The 15471-nt window shown below is 52.6% G+C and overlaps 2 protein-coding genes across 6 annotated transcripts in view; one reads left to right on the top strand and one right to left on the bottom strand.

The window, feature by feature from the left end:
- Pi4kb (phosphatidylinositol 4-kinase beta) overlaps nucleotides 1-3003 on the top strand; it is a 31971-nt gene extending 28968 nt beyond the window's left edge. The window contains exons 9-11 of one of the 2 annotated variants that reach the window (XM_021196377.1): nucleotides 627-759; nucleotides 1031-1151; nucleotides 2141-3003. In XM_021196377.1, the coding sequence (XP_021052036.1) occupies nucleotides 627-759; nucleotides 1031-1151; nucleotides 2141-2322 (436 nt within the window). In that variant the 3' untranslated portion in view covers nucleotides 2323-3003. The remainder of the gene's footprint in view (nucleotides 1-626; nucleotides 760-1030; nucleotides 1152-2140) is intronic. The other variant, XM_021196375.2, reaches the window with a different exon arrangement.
- Nucleotides 3004-3218: 215 nt separating this feature from the next.
- On the bottom strand, nucleotides 3219-11864 carry Znf687 (zinc finger protein 687). 4 transcript variants are annotated; one of them, XM_029538155.1, is made up of 10 exons: nucleotides 11718-11807; nucleotides 10234-10329; nucleotides 6742-8867; nucleotides 6440-6618; nucleotides 5725-5901; nucleotides 5458-5620; nucleotides 4967-5299; nucleotides 4765-4877; nucleotides 4462-4603; nucleotides 3219-4356 (listed from the first exon to the last, which is right to left on the bottom strand). In XM_029538155.1, exons 3-10 carry the CDS (start codon nucleotides 8848-8850, stop codon nucleotides 3865-3867), a joined length of 3708 nt encoding a protein of 1235 aa, XP_029394015.1. In that variant the 5' UTR covers nucleotides 8851-8867; nucleotides 10234-10329; nucleotides 11718-11807; the 3' UTR covers nucleotides 3219-3864. The 4 variants fall into 4 exon arrangements, with proteins under 4 accessions (XP_029394015.1, XP_029394014.1, XP_021052032.1 ...); XM_029538154.1 differs by lacking the exon at nucleotides 11718-11807 and adding an exon at nucleotides 11509-11604; XM_021196373.2 differs by lacking the exon at nucleotides 10234-10329 and having other exon boundaries at nucleotides 11718-11864.
- Nucleotides 11865-15471: the final 3607 nt, after the last annotated feature.

The following is a 15471-nucleotide window of genomic DNA, read 5'->3' on the forward strand; positions in this document are numbered from 1 at the left end:
CTGAGTTTGAGGTCAATTTGGTACTATATATGGGTATCAGACCATCTGAGGCTGCATAGTGAGACCTATCTATCTCAAACTGATTCTGAATGAGGGCCTTCCCTCATTCAGACAGCTAGCTGCTGGAGCCTCAGAGACCTTTTCTTCTTACCTGTGTGCTTACTACTTAAGTCAGAGTCAAGTCTGAGTACTATAAGTACAATTCGGGAGAAAACAGCATGTGTCAGTCTGGCCTCTGTATTTGAGACTGAACCTCAGTTTAAGATCTTCCAGCCTCTGCCTCCCAAGTGCTAGTTATAGGCATGTGCCGTTATTCACACTCAGTTTATGTTATGTTAGGGAACAAAGCTAGGAAAGAGCGTGATAGGCAACCACTCTACCATCCTCAGCCTTTTGATAATCTTAAAACTATTTTTATTAAGGTGGTAATAACTGAATTTCATACCCCAGTCATTCTTCATATTTTTCTAACTTCCTTTTGTTACTAGTTTTAGGTCCTAGGAAATTGACCCAGACTTGTAAGCAACAGGAAACATGGCTGGGGCCTCCCTTGTCCGGTATGGTGAGGCCAGTGTTGTAGCTTGAGGTCCAGGCTAAGCCACACTTAACTGTCGCCTCTTCCGCAGGCACAATGGGAACATCCTTCTGGACGCAGAAGGTCACATCATTCACATCGACTTTGGCTTCATCCTTTCCAGCTCACCCCGAAACCTGGGCTTTGAGACATCAGCCTTTAAGCTGACCACAGAATTTGTGGATGTGAGTCAAAAAAAAAAAAAAGGTGCTTCCAAGGGTAACTGTGTTCTTCCTTTGAGAGGAGCTGATGGACTCCCCCAAATTAGGAACAGAACAGAAATGGCAGTAAGTCAAGATGAGGCAGGATTGCCTGGGAGCTTTCTTAAGAAAGAAAATGTGGAGATAGTGATAGTGAAATTTACCATGATTGCCTTAAGAGAGGAAGCTCTGGGGCCTACAGGGAAAGGACCCACCAGAATTCCTCTGTGCAGACAGACACTCTCCTTGCTTCCAGGTAATGGGTGGCCTGAACGGTGATATGTTCAACTACTACAAGATGCTCATGCTGCAAGGGCTGATTGCTGCTCGGAAGCACATGGACAAGGTGGTACAGATTGTGGAGATCATGCAGCAAGGTGTGGCTCAGGAGGGCCCTGGCCTGGGGTCCTCAGGTTGGGTTGCCTACACTTAGAACTTTTAGGAAGTTGACTCCACCTCAAGACTCAGGTGGGGGAACATTTCTCAGGGGGTCTGCATTTCCCCTTTAAAACATTCTTCACCCTGGCAGAACTGGTTTTGGAGGTGGGGAAGGAGAAAAGGAACAGCAGAAAGCTTAGGTACCCTCATGGGAAAACAGAGCCACTTTCAGCCTCCTGACTTCCCATTCTCCCATTCAACTGTATTTCTCAGTCTTCTTCCTTCTCCGATACTTGTACTCACTTCTCTCCCATTACACTGGCCTGACTGCCCTGACCTTGGCCACCACACTTCCTACTAACCTCTGCTGCTCTGATTTTTCCTGCCTCTTTTTTCTTTCACTTTGCCTCTTCCTTGGTCCTTCAGTTTTTTGCACAGGACTCCCTTCCAGTTCCTCTGGGCCCCTCCTATTCCCCCCCCCCAAAGTTTACCCTACCTAAGCTGCCAGTCTCCTCCTCCCCATCCTTGCCCCTACCCCACAGGTTGCCGTCGTTGCTCGGGAGCATCTCTCTCTGGCCCCGTGGTGACGGTGGCCCAGGTCATCTGTGAGTGTCTGACCTAGCATAGGCAGAGGCCTGCAACCAGATAAGTGCAGGGCCCATTCCCAGAGCCTCTTCCCAGCCTTCCCTCTGGGCCCTAAGACATCTCTCCAATGCTTACTGGGGGAAGCTGTGGGCTGGCTTGCCTTTTCCTATCATGCCCACATACTCCTCCTTCAGAGGAGCTAAGGAGTATGGGATGAGGGCTAAAGACAGACTGAAAACAAGGCTTCTTGATTGCTTTTCTCTGCACAAGCAAAATTGCTCTGTACCATCAAGGATCCCAGTGGTGGGGAGGGAAGGGTTCTAGCTCTTTTCCTTGTGGCCACTAACTACTGGCCTGCCTTCCTAATTGTCCATGACCCTTAATTTCCACTGCTTCCCCCCAGGTTCTCAGCTTCCTTGCTTCCATGGCTCCAGCACCATTCGTAACCTCAAAGAGAGGTTCCACATGAGCATGACTGAGGAGCAGTTGCAGCTGCTGGTGGAGCAGATGGTGGATGGCAGCATGAGGTCCATCACCACCAAACTCTATGATGGCTTCCAGTACCTCACCAATGGCATCATGTGACACCATTTTCAGGCCTAGAAGTGGTGGGACTGAAGGCATCCTCCTTAGGAGGACCCTTGCCTAAGAAAACCCAAATCACAAAACCCCACCTACCTAACCACCTACCCAAGGGAAATGGAAGGCAAGAAATACAAAGGATCATGTGGTAACCATGAGAGCTTGCCAGAGGGTAGGAGAGCCAGCCTCCGGGTCCAGACTTGCTGGGGCTTCCCCACCTCTTGCTGTGTCAGTATTACCACCTGACAGATCCCAGGACTCACTGCCCTCCAGAGAACAGAGGTGATGAACATGAGGAGGACTGGAGTCTTCTTCACCTCAGGTCTCAGAGGTTTTCTACAAACCATCTTTTATTTTCCCTGGGTCCCAGCAAGCTGGGAGGAGTGGGTTCTTGGTACTTAGGACTTAATCCTATGTTTGGCCATGCTGCTGCCTAACAGTCCCCTCCTGGTGGCTGACCCCTGGCCCACATTCCCGACAAGTGGGACCTGCACTTGCTGAAGTTCCCCATCATGGGGGTAAGGAAGGGAACTGACACAATCCCTCTGATGGATTGAGGGTATTGGCTTAGCCGTGGGGAACTCTTGCCCTCATCCTTTCCTCACGCCCAGGGAAATATCTCTCAATTTTTTTTTTTTTTTTTTTTTTTTAATTTTTGTTTGAAATAAAGTCCTTAGTTAGCCATCTGTCTTGTTGCTTCCTGGGGGAGGAGTGCTTGGAAAGGGTTAAGTCCAGCATACAAAAGGCACCAAACACACAAGATGAAGGAAGATTGCTTTTTTCCATCTGTCTTTGTCAATCAATACTGCCTCTTCCCTGAGAAGGGCTTCCCCAGTTCTGACTCGCCCCCTCCCTATGAGTACACATTATCCAACTCAACATAAAAAGAAAAGCCTGAATGGGGATTAAACCACAAGCAGTTTTAATGGTCTGGTTTTCTCCCTCCTGTTTCTCCCACTGTTAGTATTACTACTACTACAAGAATAAAGGATTCCTGAGAGCCTGTCCTCTCCTCTCCCTGGAACCTACTTGACAGGACTCATCCCCACCAACCCCCCCCACCCCTAAATTTCTGGGGGAAAAGACAAATGGAAGGCACTGCAGGGATTGAGGTGGGGGTGTTAGTGCCAATGAGTGTTGGAGGAGGGGATACTAGGGCAGAACCCAGCCCAGAAGGAGAAATACTGGTCTGTGCCTGAAGAAATCTAGTAGAGGGGTAGAAGCCAGACCCTGTACATCCTTCAGTCCATCCCTGTGCCTGTCTAGCAGGCTTGCCAAGGTTCCATCCCCCTCCCCCCCCAATTACTGGGAGTCTGCAGCAGGAGCATTAGTGTTGGATTCAGAAAGGAAAAAGAAGGCCCACTTAAGTAGGACCTAGGGGCCAAACCCAAGAGGGAGGGGGGTGCAAGTCTCTAGAATCCTCAAAAGCCTTTCCCTCAGGGATAGTGAAAGAAGTAAATGTTAAAACTCCCAGCCCAGGGAGGTGACAGCAGCAGTGAAACCCAAGTCCCAGGGAAGAGGCCTGGTCAGTCTGAGGCCTGGGACCTAGTTGTCCCCACTGCCTCCCTGCCGGGCCCTGATGAATGCCATGCCATGCGTGCGGAAATGGGTCTTGAGGTTTAGAGGGCTATCACAGCTCTTGCCACAGACCTTACAAGTTAGGGGGCCTCCAGAAGCAGGCAAAGGTGAGTCTCCACCCTCTGGGTCAGAGCGTAAAGGAGGAGCTTCTTCTTCCCCATCCCCCAGCCCCAGGACACTGGCTTTACCCCCAGCCCGTCTCTTCTTGTGGCTAATGAACCGGTGGCGGCTCAGGGAGCCAGGGGAAGCAAAGCACAAGCCACAGTCAAGGCACTGCTGAGTGCCACCATCCACCCTCAACCCCACAAGGCTCTGTTCTGCTGAGCCACTGCTTCTAGAGCGCAGAGGACCGTGGCCTCCTGACCCAGGGCCACCCCTCAGGGACTTGGCTGGTGGTGTTGTACTGTCAGGCTCCTCACTGCATGAGTCAGAAGACTGGCGGCGTTTCCGTCCTGGCCCCTGGAGAAAAGTGGAAGACACCGGGCCTCACCATCACCCTGGTTTCCTGAGACCAAGGTCTCACTAGTTTCTCAATCCCATGACATAAGGAAGGCCTTTTCTTACCTGGGCTCTGCCACCAGAGCCTCGAGCCAGGGAGCCTCCTCGGCCAGAAGACTGGGTCCCAAGAGGCAAGCCATGCCTGACCTGGACATGCTTCTCCAGGATCAGGCGACTACTGAAGGTGCGCTTTCCCTCTGTACAATACCTAGCAGAGGTAAAGAAGGCAAGATGGCACCAAGGCACAGGCAAAGACCAAGACCCACAGCTCTTGAGAGAAGGAAGGCTGCCAGAGCAGGTGGCCTCAAGCTTCAGATCCCTAGAGAGACAAGTGGCCAGATACTCTGCGAGGGAATGAGTAAGGGTTACCTGCATGGGTAAACTCGCTTGATTCCCTCATGGTTGACCCTGACATGGCGCCTCAGGCTTGGGGCAGAGCAAAAGGAGCGCTCACACAGGCGACAAGGGAACTTTTTCACTGACTAGAAAGCAAAGGGTGGAAATTCTGTTACTCAGGTCAACCCCAAGGCTACCCTCCAGTCCCACCTCTCCCGAGGTGACCCCAGCTCACCTTGCCATGCTCCTTCTTCATGTGAGTCACGTACTCGTCACGCTCAGGACACCAGGAGTGACAAAGGCCACAAGTCCAGCCCCCAGGTCCCCCACCCCCACCTTTGATGCCTTTGTTTCCCAGTTCTCCTCGTCGGGGTCTTTTGGTTGGTCGGGGAGGCTCAGGGGAGCTGGGCAGCTCCTCTTCAGAAGATGAGCAAGATTCCTCAGTAGCAGGGGCTGCCTCTGCCTGAGACACAGCCAGCTCCTCAGGCTCAGTCTTGGGGGTCAAAAGGGCACCTCCAGCCCCTTTCCCAACTGCCTCTTCCCCCACACGTCCAGACTGGTGAGTGTTCTGTAAGAAGACAAGGAAGATGGCTAGGTGGAGGAGAGCCTGGCTTTGCCAAAGTCCTCACTTCACCCCTGCTCCCCACTGCCAGAGAGTTCTATGACCCTAGTTCAGGTCAGCACAGCTAGCCAGTAGCCATTCCCTAGCCTTTGCTCCTTCTGTACCTTGAGATGCTCCAGCATGGTTCTTTTTTGGGCAAAAAGCAGAGGACAGGACGGGCACTTAAAGACACTGACACGCTGGGGCAGTAAGTGCTGGTCGAAGTGTGAGGAGAGGAGGGGTTTATGAGTGAAGACCGTATCACACATGGCACACTTATAGATCAGCCTGTGGGGGCAGAAGGGTCGGTATAAACATGGGTGATAGCAGTTCACCACCCACCACCCCTTCACCAGTTCACCTCCCCACCAAGCTCCCTCCACAGGTCTCACTTGGCTTGCTGGGTGAGGAAGCTTGGATGCTGGGAGTAGAGGTGGGCATGGGCGCTGGGTGCAGACTTGAAGGCCATGGGGCAGATGGGGCACTTGTGGAAAACTTCGCAGTGTGATGCCTGTATGTGGGACTTGATGGAGTTCACACCCCCAAACACCACTGCACAGCTGGGGCACCTTGGAGAGGAAGTGGGGGATACAACAGTGAGGTAGGGGCGTCCCAAGCACCACTCTTGTTCTTGAAGACAAGGCAAATTTCAAAAGGAAATCAACAAAGAAGCATGAGCAAGACAGAGGAAGGAAGGAGGCTCAGTCCCTGAGAGAGGTCTGAGAAGGCAGAGCTGGGATTCCACCTGGGACCCTGCTCTCCACTGTTCCCATAATGCATACTTGCCAGCAGGAGGGATAGGGTGTGTCAACACAATAGGAAAAGTGATGGTTCTCCTTGAGAAGCCATCTAAAAAGATTACTGCTGGGCTGGAAAGATGGCTTAGTGGTTAAGACTGCTCTTCCAAAGGTCCTGAGTTCAATTCCCAGCAACCACATTGTAGCTCACAACCATCTGTAATGGGATCTGATGCCTTCTTCTGGTGTGTCTGAAGACAGCTACAGTGTACTCACATTAAATAAATAAATCTTAAAAAAAAAAAAAAAAAAAAAATTACTGCTAACAAACAGATCCTAAAGCTCTAATGAGGAGTTGAGTGTGAGGCACCTGTATCCTACACGGCGGGAGAAATGCAGACAGGCCTCTCGAAGATGGGTCTGAAAATTAGCTTGTAGGAAGTTACCCCCACACTCGGGACACACATGGGGGGGTCGATTCTTATGTGTGCGCTGGTGGGCACTGAAGCTGCATCGATTGGGGAGCATCATGGGGCAGGACGGACACACCTGTCAAGAGGTTAAACAAGGTCAATTAATGAGGGGTGCCCTGTACCCTGTTACTTTGAATTTTTACCTCCATAGAATCTGGCTGTCCCGCCCCCCAGAGAAGGAAAATGAGAAACTACTCACATTGCTGGTAGACCCGAGCGCAGGAGGGCCCAGCTGCTGGAAATGGGCTGCCATGCCAGCCTTGTCCCGGCACTGCTCTTTGCACTCCAGACAGCGAAAGCACGTGTAAACAGAGGCAGTAGGGGGAGCAGGGGGCTCTGTTGGGAGTGGCAGCACAGGAGCTTCAGTGGCAACTGTAGTGACGGTAGAGGAAGTGACAGCCCCCTCCCCCTTGCCCAAAACAGGCAAGGCCAGAGGTCCAGGAACAGGTGGGACAGCCACAGGCAGCAAGGGTGTGATGTCTGGCTGCCCCACCATCTGGTCCAGGGCTACAGGCCTCATGACCAAATGTGAGCACTGCATGACAAGCCCCTTGTCCTTGTGCTCACGGGCATGCAGAAGCAGGCTACACTTGTTGAAGAAAACCAGGCGACGGGCACAGTGGTTACAGGTGACCTCTATACGCATGCTTCTTCGATCATAGTGCCGTGCCAGGCTCTTCTCCAGTGAGAAGGCATCTCCACACTCAAGGCAGCGGTAGCCTGTTGGAGGCAGGGCCAGACCAGCCTCAGCTGGTGGACTCAGGTTTGGTCTATAAGCAGGCAGCAGGTTCTTGCTGTTGAGGATCTTGTTGAAGGCCTCTACCAGACTGGACTGGGTTCGGGAGATCACCGAGCCACCTGCTGTGCCTGGCCCAGTAGCAGACTTAGAAGGCTGTACCATCACCACGGAGGCACCATTTACCTTCTGTCCCCCAAGACTAAACCCTGTCCGTACCTCAGCCTTGGGCAGAGTTTGGGGCACCAGACCTAACACACTCTTAGTCATAGTCTTGGGGCTGGTGGCATTCCCCCCTGGTAGAACCACAGCTTTGCGGGCCACACTGGCTGCCATGAGCATGGCAGTGCTGGCATTCTGGATGGTGGCCACAGGCAGCACTGTACCTTTCAGCCTTGTGCCATCACCCAATTGGACACTCACCACCTTTGGACCCTCGGGGTTTGGAGTTACAGGGGACAGTTTCAGGAAGCTAGCCTCGGCCAGGAAGGCCCCCTCGGCCAAAGGGGCAGGAGGATCGGGTTCTGAGGGGACCCGGGTTACGGTTCTTGTGATATTCCCACAGGATGTTTTAATAGTCTTGATCCGCACCTTGAGGGGCCTAGAAGAGCTGGAGGAGGTAGGGGAATCATTGCTGTCCTCATCTGCAGCCTCAGCTCCACTAGAGGGACTCTGGGGACTTCTTGGGGGAGACTTGTCCACTGTTCCCTCATCTTCTTCCTTCAGGGGTTTACAACTAGGCGCCTTGACAGGGGAAGCAGGAGGGCTCTGGTGTCCTGGAGACTGCTTGAAGGACACCCCAGCTACCTGCGGGGGGGAGACACTGGCAGGGATGCCTGCTGTCTCCGGGCTGGAGCCTGCGCCTTTCTGGGTTAGGCCCTGGGAATGGTGAGGGCTGCAGCTTTCCTGTTTCAAGGCCCCTTGAGGCAAGAGTGAAGCAGGAGGCAGCAGGGTTGAGCCATTTTCTTGGGCCAGTTCAAAAGGAGTGGAGAAAGGAGGTGGGGCCATGTCACCACCCCGAGGTTGGGAAGGTTCTGGAGGTAGGGGATCTGGATGGGCTCCTGGTTCAGACCCAAAATGAGCAAAGAGGTCCAAGCATGCTTTGCCTTCCACAGCTTTGTCTTTCCAGGCATTCCCACTGGCAGGTGCTGAAGAATGGGGGGTTTCTGAGAGAGATGGCTCAGGACCCCCAAATCCATTCTGCATCAGACAAGACCCCACAGGTCCTTCCTTAGGCATACTCCCAGCCTTGGTCTCTTCCTCTCCTGAATCCCCAGTCAGGGTCTCAGACTGCTCTGGACACACGGTGTTCTTGACAATGACGCTGACTGTAGAAGTATCTGGTGGTTGTGGAAGGCCGTGATCAGAGGCCTCAGCTGGACCCTCAGGGTCGTTCTCAGCTGCTGCTTCTCTGTCTTTACAATCTCCGCCTGCACTGGGTTCTGGCTTCCCTTGGCCTCCTGGTCCCTCATTTTCTTCTGGCCCAGAGTGAATGGCTTCATTTGCATCAATGTCAGGGATGTCAAATGCAGCAAGGAGGTCATCGAAATCAGGGGTCTTCATGTCCCCCATAGTGACAGGTCCCAGACCTAACAAAAACAGGAAGAGTAAAGAGAAATTGGGATCCCCATATCTAGACCCTGAACCCCCCTTCTCAGTACCCTGTATTTATCCCTCCGACTTGGTACATCTCCACCATATTGTGAATCCTAGAGAGCTGCTTGAGTTATTCAGTGTGCCAACCCCTAAAATCAGGTTAGTGGGAAAACATTAGGTACTGCCAGAATCAAAGCCCAGAGAAAACTAGAAAGAGATTCTTAGAAATACAAAGAAAAGTAAGAGAAGTTGAAGGTTCTCAGAGATCATCCCCGTTGAAACCAGATAAACTGTTCCTGTGCCTCACACAGAACCAATTAACCAACAGAATATCAAGGAGGATGGCAGACATAATGCTCTGGGTTTCAGGGCTTGAGTCAGCATGGGATCAGTATTATTCATGAAATATGAATTGGGGTCCACAGAGATCTGAAAGGTCATTTACACATAGGAGCAGTAATTACAGCTAAAACTTAACTTGCTCTGCCTTTAGCTTTATCACTGTCCTTCAAGCAAGTTACTTCATTGCCTTACTTTTGCTGTTTCAAAGAGTGGACAAGTAACCCATTTATCAAAGTTCTTCTACAAACATAAAATTGTATGTGTGACTGTCAAACCCAGAATACAATTTACTAATGCAGCTGGGCCAAATTAGGACATGAGGTCAAGCAGGAGCGGGCTGCACTGGGAAAGAGGCCACCTAGGGCCACCTAGGGCTAGGGCCAGAGCTAAGAGTCAGAGGTCAGCTAAAGGCCATGTGAAAGATCTGGAGCTCCTCCTGGCACCCAAAGCCCTAGCACAGTGAGCAAGGGGAAACAGATTCAAGGTAGAAAGAATAAGACACAGAAAGAGGTGGAGGGGGCATAGTCACAAGGGCCCTGGCTGAGTCTTCTCCTGTCACAAACACCTGCGGCTTGCTCACCTTCCCCAGAGTGTCCTCCCTCCTCCCTCCTCTACCTTGCTCTCTCAGGGTTAAGACTCCAGGGCACAAGCTGGTCCCACATAGCCTCCACACTGGGAGAAAGTGCCTTCTTCCCACTGTCATTTCTGCTCTAAGCTGCTCGCACAGTCTACCCTCCAACTCAGACTCCATCTTCTTGGGTAACAGCCTAGAAGTCTCCCCCAACCTTAATCTGGCCCAGGGAGGATTGGGGGAGGGGGGATTCCCAAAAGACTTATGTGTCACTAAAGCAACAAGGAGGCCAGCTCGGAGACTGTAGGAGACCCAAACTCTACCCTCTATCTTCTTAACCATAAGTAATTCTGTATCTAGGAAGACTCAACAAAGGGACAAATCCACTCCCCTTTACACATTCCCTGCCCAGGGTGCAAGCCATTTCCCAGGGCCAATTCTCTCACCTCTTTCCAGCCTTCAGACTGTAACTGGAGATAGTCCCAGCAGGTGGCGGCTGGCATTGCCCGGACCAAGGTGGGGGTGGGGGACAAGGGTACCAACTAGAGGAAGAAAGGGTAGTTCTCCTTGTACATTACCCCTCTACTTAATTCTGCACATTCTGGGTTTGAACAAAGCCCTTAGTTTTAACCCAGAAGAATCGCTAGGTGCCTCTTCAATTCGGCTCTCCCGGGGTCGGGAAACCTGGGCTACCTTCCCACTCAAGCTCCCAGCAGGGTGGGTCGGTGGAGTACAAACCAATGGGGACTGAGAAAACACCTGCGAACCTACCTCTCCCAACCACCTCCCTCTGGCGTACAAGTGACTTGGAGGTCATCCGATAGCCACCTGGAGCAGACAGTGGGCCAAACGCAGAGGCTTAAGGCCAATGAAGATCCTCCACTCAGCCGCCAGGCCTCTGGAGCTGCCATCTCCCTACCGATTTTCCCCCTCTTCTCCAAAAGCAAAGGGGGCTTAACAAGAGGGCGAACAGACGCCGGTCGGGTGGGGGCTCCATTGCCCTTTGCCCAAGGCCTACAGCGCAGAGCAAAAGGAAGGGGCCAGAGCACGGCCGGGGGCGATTAGGTTGCGGCCAAGCTGGGCAGCGGGCGACATTTAAGTCCCTGCCATCTGCCAGAGACTGGCGCGGAAAGTAAGTCCGGGGTTTCGGGTAGGGGACAAGAAGTACATTAAAAAACTGAAGGGTAAACTGAGGCGAGCGGTGCTTCTTTCACTTTCACCGGCTAAGAACTCAAGGGAGGGCCTCGGCGAGGCCAGGCCCTTAGGATCTGCGGCGCTGCACATCGGGGGCCAGGACTCCCCGGCAGTGGGGAGTGGCGCGAGGGGAGTGGAGACACGAGAGGGGGCGGTCCCTGCGTGATTCTAAGCACTGCAGCCAGGTCAGTCCGGACTCGAACCTGGTCCCCTTCATCTCTGCGCGCCGGGCAGCTTGCCCCGGCTCCGACCCCCAGAGGCTCTCTCCAGCCCCGAGTGATTGCAAGGCGCGCACCAGGATCGAGGCTCTAGCCCGAGTCCTGCCCGGGCCCGGACGCTGACCAGCACCCGGTCGGGATGCAGGCTCCTCTCCGGCTGGGCCCAATTCCCCCGCCCCCACCGCCCGGCACGGACACCATTTTAGGTCGCGACATCCCGCAGCCTCGAGTCCCCCGGCCGCACTCTTGACTGCCTCTCCGTCTAGGAGCGCCAGGACTTAGGGGTCCAGGAACCCCCTCCCACGTTACCGGGCTAGGGGGCCGTGCTTCCAGCAAACTGGAGTTCCCACCGGCGGTCCTCGAAGAAGAAGGCGGCGACCCGGCCAGGCCAGCAGCCGCCCCGGGGGGCGGCGGCACGGAGAAGGGGGTAGTTGACCAAGTGGGGGAGGGGCAGGGGTATTTACCCGCCCCCCCGGGGGGCGGAGCCGGGGGCGGGTATTTGCCGCGAGCGTGCTTACTTGTTCCGATCCTGGTGCGGGCTGAGACCCTACGGCCTCCTCCCGGTTCCAGCCGCCACCGCCGCTGCCGCCGCTGCCGCCGCCGCCGCCCTCCCCGCGGCCGCCGCTACTTCCTGCTTCTCTCTGCTTCGGCCTCCCCTCTCCCTCAGCTCCCTCCGCGCTCCTAGTCCGGGCTGCCCGCTTTCATACTCGCCATTGGCTAATGGACCCGTCATTCAAGTGTGAGCCCCACCCAGTCCCGTACGGGATTGGCCCTCCATACCCCGCTCGGAACTGGCCCCTCAGAGTCTTCTCATCGCTATTGGACAAAGGGCCTGGGCCCTGGGGAGAAGCCTCTCCTCATTGGCTGCTCCGGAGTCCACCTGCCCTGTCTGAGCAGCCCGAAAGTCATTGGCCGCCGCCGCTGTCGCTTAGCAAGAAGCCAGCCGTAGACTCCGCTTTGGGTTGCGAGGGGTGACTAGCTAGCTCAGAAGCGTGGCCGTCCCCTCTCCATTGGTCGCTCGAAGCTGGACACTGTGCCTCTCGTCTGCAAACTTAGGAACTCTAACTGCATGGCGGCGCGTCTAGGGGAACCTCGTCGGCTCCGTGTGGAACCTGGGTGTTTTAAGTGTTCGTGCCGTTTCCTCAGGCTAAGGCGCGATCCCACGGATGCGGTGCTGGGGTCACAAAATGGGGTGCCACCCCCAAACATTACGTCATCGCGGTGACCACCGCCAGGCGCGCCTCGCAGTCTGAACTGCTTTACAATCCGGATGGATGCGGTTCTGGCGTCCGCCTGCCTCTGGGCGTACGCACCACGCACGGCCCCTCCCTCTGCGGGAGAGCCGGACAGACTTTGGGATTCAGAGTGTAAAAGAAACCGGAACCACCGAGACCTGAGACCTGGGACACGCCGCGACCGGAAGTGGGGGAGGTGACGTTGGGAAGTGCTGGCGTGGCCTGGGCCACAACCAAGGAGAGCTTAAGGTAGTACGCTGATAGGCTTCTTAGGCGAGAGAAGGAGGGAGCCCAGATCTATTTCCCATTTAAGAGAGCTCCTTTCTCCCCGCCCCTGACGGGAGCTGGCATTACTGTTCCCGTTGAGCTTTCCCGCGCTTTACTGCCCCGCCCCGTTGGAGGCGGGAAAAGGGGCGGAGTCGCCAGGGAGACGAATTGCGGTGACACTCGCCCACCTGCGCTGGCTCTGCTTTTCGCTGGGTCCATCTGCAAGCGCAGTGTGCCACCTGGCGCGTACTCTACGCTGGCCGCGCGCCGCCGCCCACCGCGACCGCAGCCGTTGCAAATGACAAGGGTTTTTAAATTTCTGTTTTATTTTCACTTTTTGCAGTGTTCGGAATGGAACCTAGTGCTTCACCCAGTCCAAGCAAGCAGCCCACCGACATAGTAGCTTGGCGAGTCGTTTTGTTTTTTGGCGATACTGAGTATTGAACGTTGGGAGTCGCACAGGCTAGGCAGGTGCACTCATAACACTGAAGCTACACTATATCCTATCACTTTTTGGGACAGGGTTTCCACTAAGTTGTCCTGCCTGCCTAGTAACTGGTGCTTCACTGCTGCGCCATCAGGTCCAGGTTTGGGTAAACCTTTTAAAAGAAGGCTCTTTTACCTGCCATTGGGCCCCCATAGCATTGGATCCAAAAGGTTCCGGCTTATGTATGGGAAGAATCTAGGACCCACCACATTCCACATGATGACATCAGACAAATCGTTCTACCTCCCGAAACCTATTGTCTCATGAATAAAATGGTAACTATAATATCCACCTGCCAAGATTATTTTTGTGAGCATGAAAAGCTTAGAAGGCAGAATGCTATTTATAAAGAACGGGATAAATGCAGCCCTACCTTCGCCTCATCTGCCATCTTTCTCTGAAGTGCTGCAGCTCACAGAACTCTCCTTTCTCTGAATAACGAGAGTTCTTTACTGGAGAACTGAGGCTGTGGCTCTGTTGGTAGATTATATTTTACAAACGTGTTTTGGTGTCTTATGCCCATTATCCCAGCACTTGGAAGGTGGCAGCAGGAGGACCAAGTTCAAAGCTAGACTTGGCTGCATAGGGAGTCTGATTTCCACCTGGAATACATGAACTCTTGAGTCCAACAAGGGAGAAAAAACCCTACTGGATGCATTCCATTCCCATATTCTCCTCTGGGTCTTTCTATAGGTTTAATAATTACTTTTCATATACATGTATTGTGATTAGAACTTTCTGTTAACTCATTTAATCCTTACAACTCTAGAGGACAGTATTAGTATGGTCATTTTATAGAGAAGGAAACAAGCACAGGGACTAGATTAACTGACCTACACAGAGTCAGAAGCAGTGCAGTTAAAATTCTGAGAATCCAAAAGAGTAAGTGGTGAATTACAGATCCCCTTGCCAAGAGAATTCTGTATAGAAACTTGTTCTTCAATTAGATGTACTAGTTATTTGTTTAAGAAATATTTTTCAAACTAGTTGTAGTGGAAGAAATCTTGTAATCCTAACACCTGGGAGGTGGAGGCAGAAGGAGCAAGAGTTGAAGGCCAGTCTTGGGCACATAGCAAGTTCCAAACTGTACTGTTACTTTTCTATTGCTGTGGTAAAAACACCATGACCGTGGCAACTTATAGAGGGTTTACTTGGGCTTACAGTTCCAGTGGGTGGCAGGCTTCTACTTTTTTTTTTATTTAAGATTTATTTATTTATTTTATGTATGTGAGTACACTGTAGCTGTAGAGATGGTTGGGAGCCTTCATGTGGTTGTTGGGAATTGAATTTTAGGACCTCTGCTCTCTCTGTTCAACTCTGCACAGTCCTCGCTCCAGCCCAAAATTTATTTATTATTATACATAAGTACACTGTAGCTGTCTTCTGACACACCAGAAGAGGGTGGCAGATCTCGTTATGGGTGGTTGTGAGCCACCATGTGGTTGCTGGGATTTGAACTCCGGACCTTCAGAAGAACAGTCAGTGGTCTTAACCACTGAGCCATTTCACCAGCCCGGAAAACTCACATCTTGAACTGCAAGAAGAAAGCAGAGAGGGAACTGGGAATGGTGTAAATCTTTAAACCTCAAAGCCTACCCTGGTGACATACATCCTCAGCAAGAACACCTTCCTGAGCCTCCCAAACACCTCCATCGGTTGGGGATCAGGTATTCAAGTCCTAAGGCTGCAGGGGGACAATTCATTCAAACCACCACACAGACCAGCTTATGCAAGTGAGACCCACCTGACCAAATGAAGGGAGGGTGAGGAAAAATATTTTAATTCAGATGATATTTAATAAGCACCATCTGTGGGTTAAGCACTACTTTTTGGTTGGAGAGGTGGCTCAGTAATTAAGAGCACTGGCTGCTTTTACGGAGGACCAAGTTCAGTTCCCAGCACCTTCCACGTGGAAGGAATCTCAGCCATCTGTAACTCTAATCCTAAGGATTCTACAGCCGCTAGCTTCCAAGTGCATCATACATGTGGTACATAAATACTCACATAGGCAAGACATATGTAAGTGTAAGAGAGAGAGAGGGGGGGAGAGAGGGGGAGAGAGAGAGAGAGAGAGAGAGAGAGAGAGAGAGAGAGAGAGAGAGAGAGAACGAACAGTTTCTGGTGTGACCTGGACATTCTTACAAATCCCAGTACTTGGGAGGCAGAGGCAGGTGGATTTCTGAGTTTGAGGCCAGCCTGGTCTACAGAGTAAGTTCTAGGACAGCCAGGGCTACGCAGAGAAACCCTGTCTCGAAAAAAAAAAAAAAAAGAAAAAAAAGAAAC

This window comes from Mus pahari, chromosome 4 (genome assembly GCF_900095145.1).
Source record: "Mus pahari chromosome 4, PAHARI_EIJ_v1.1, whole genome shotgun sequence".
Classification (NCBI taxonomy): Eukaryota; Metazoa; Chordata; class Mammalia; order Rodentia; family Muridae; genus Mus; species Mus pahari.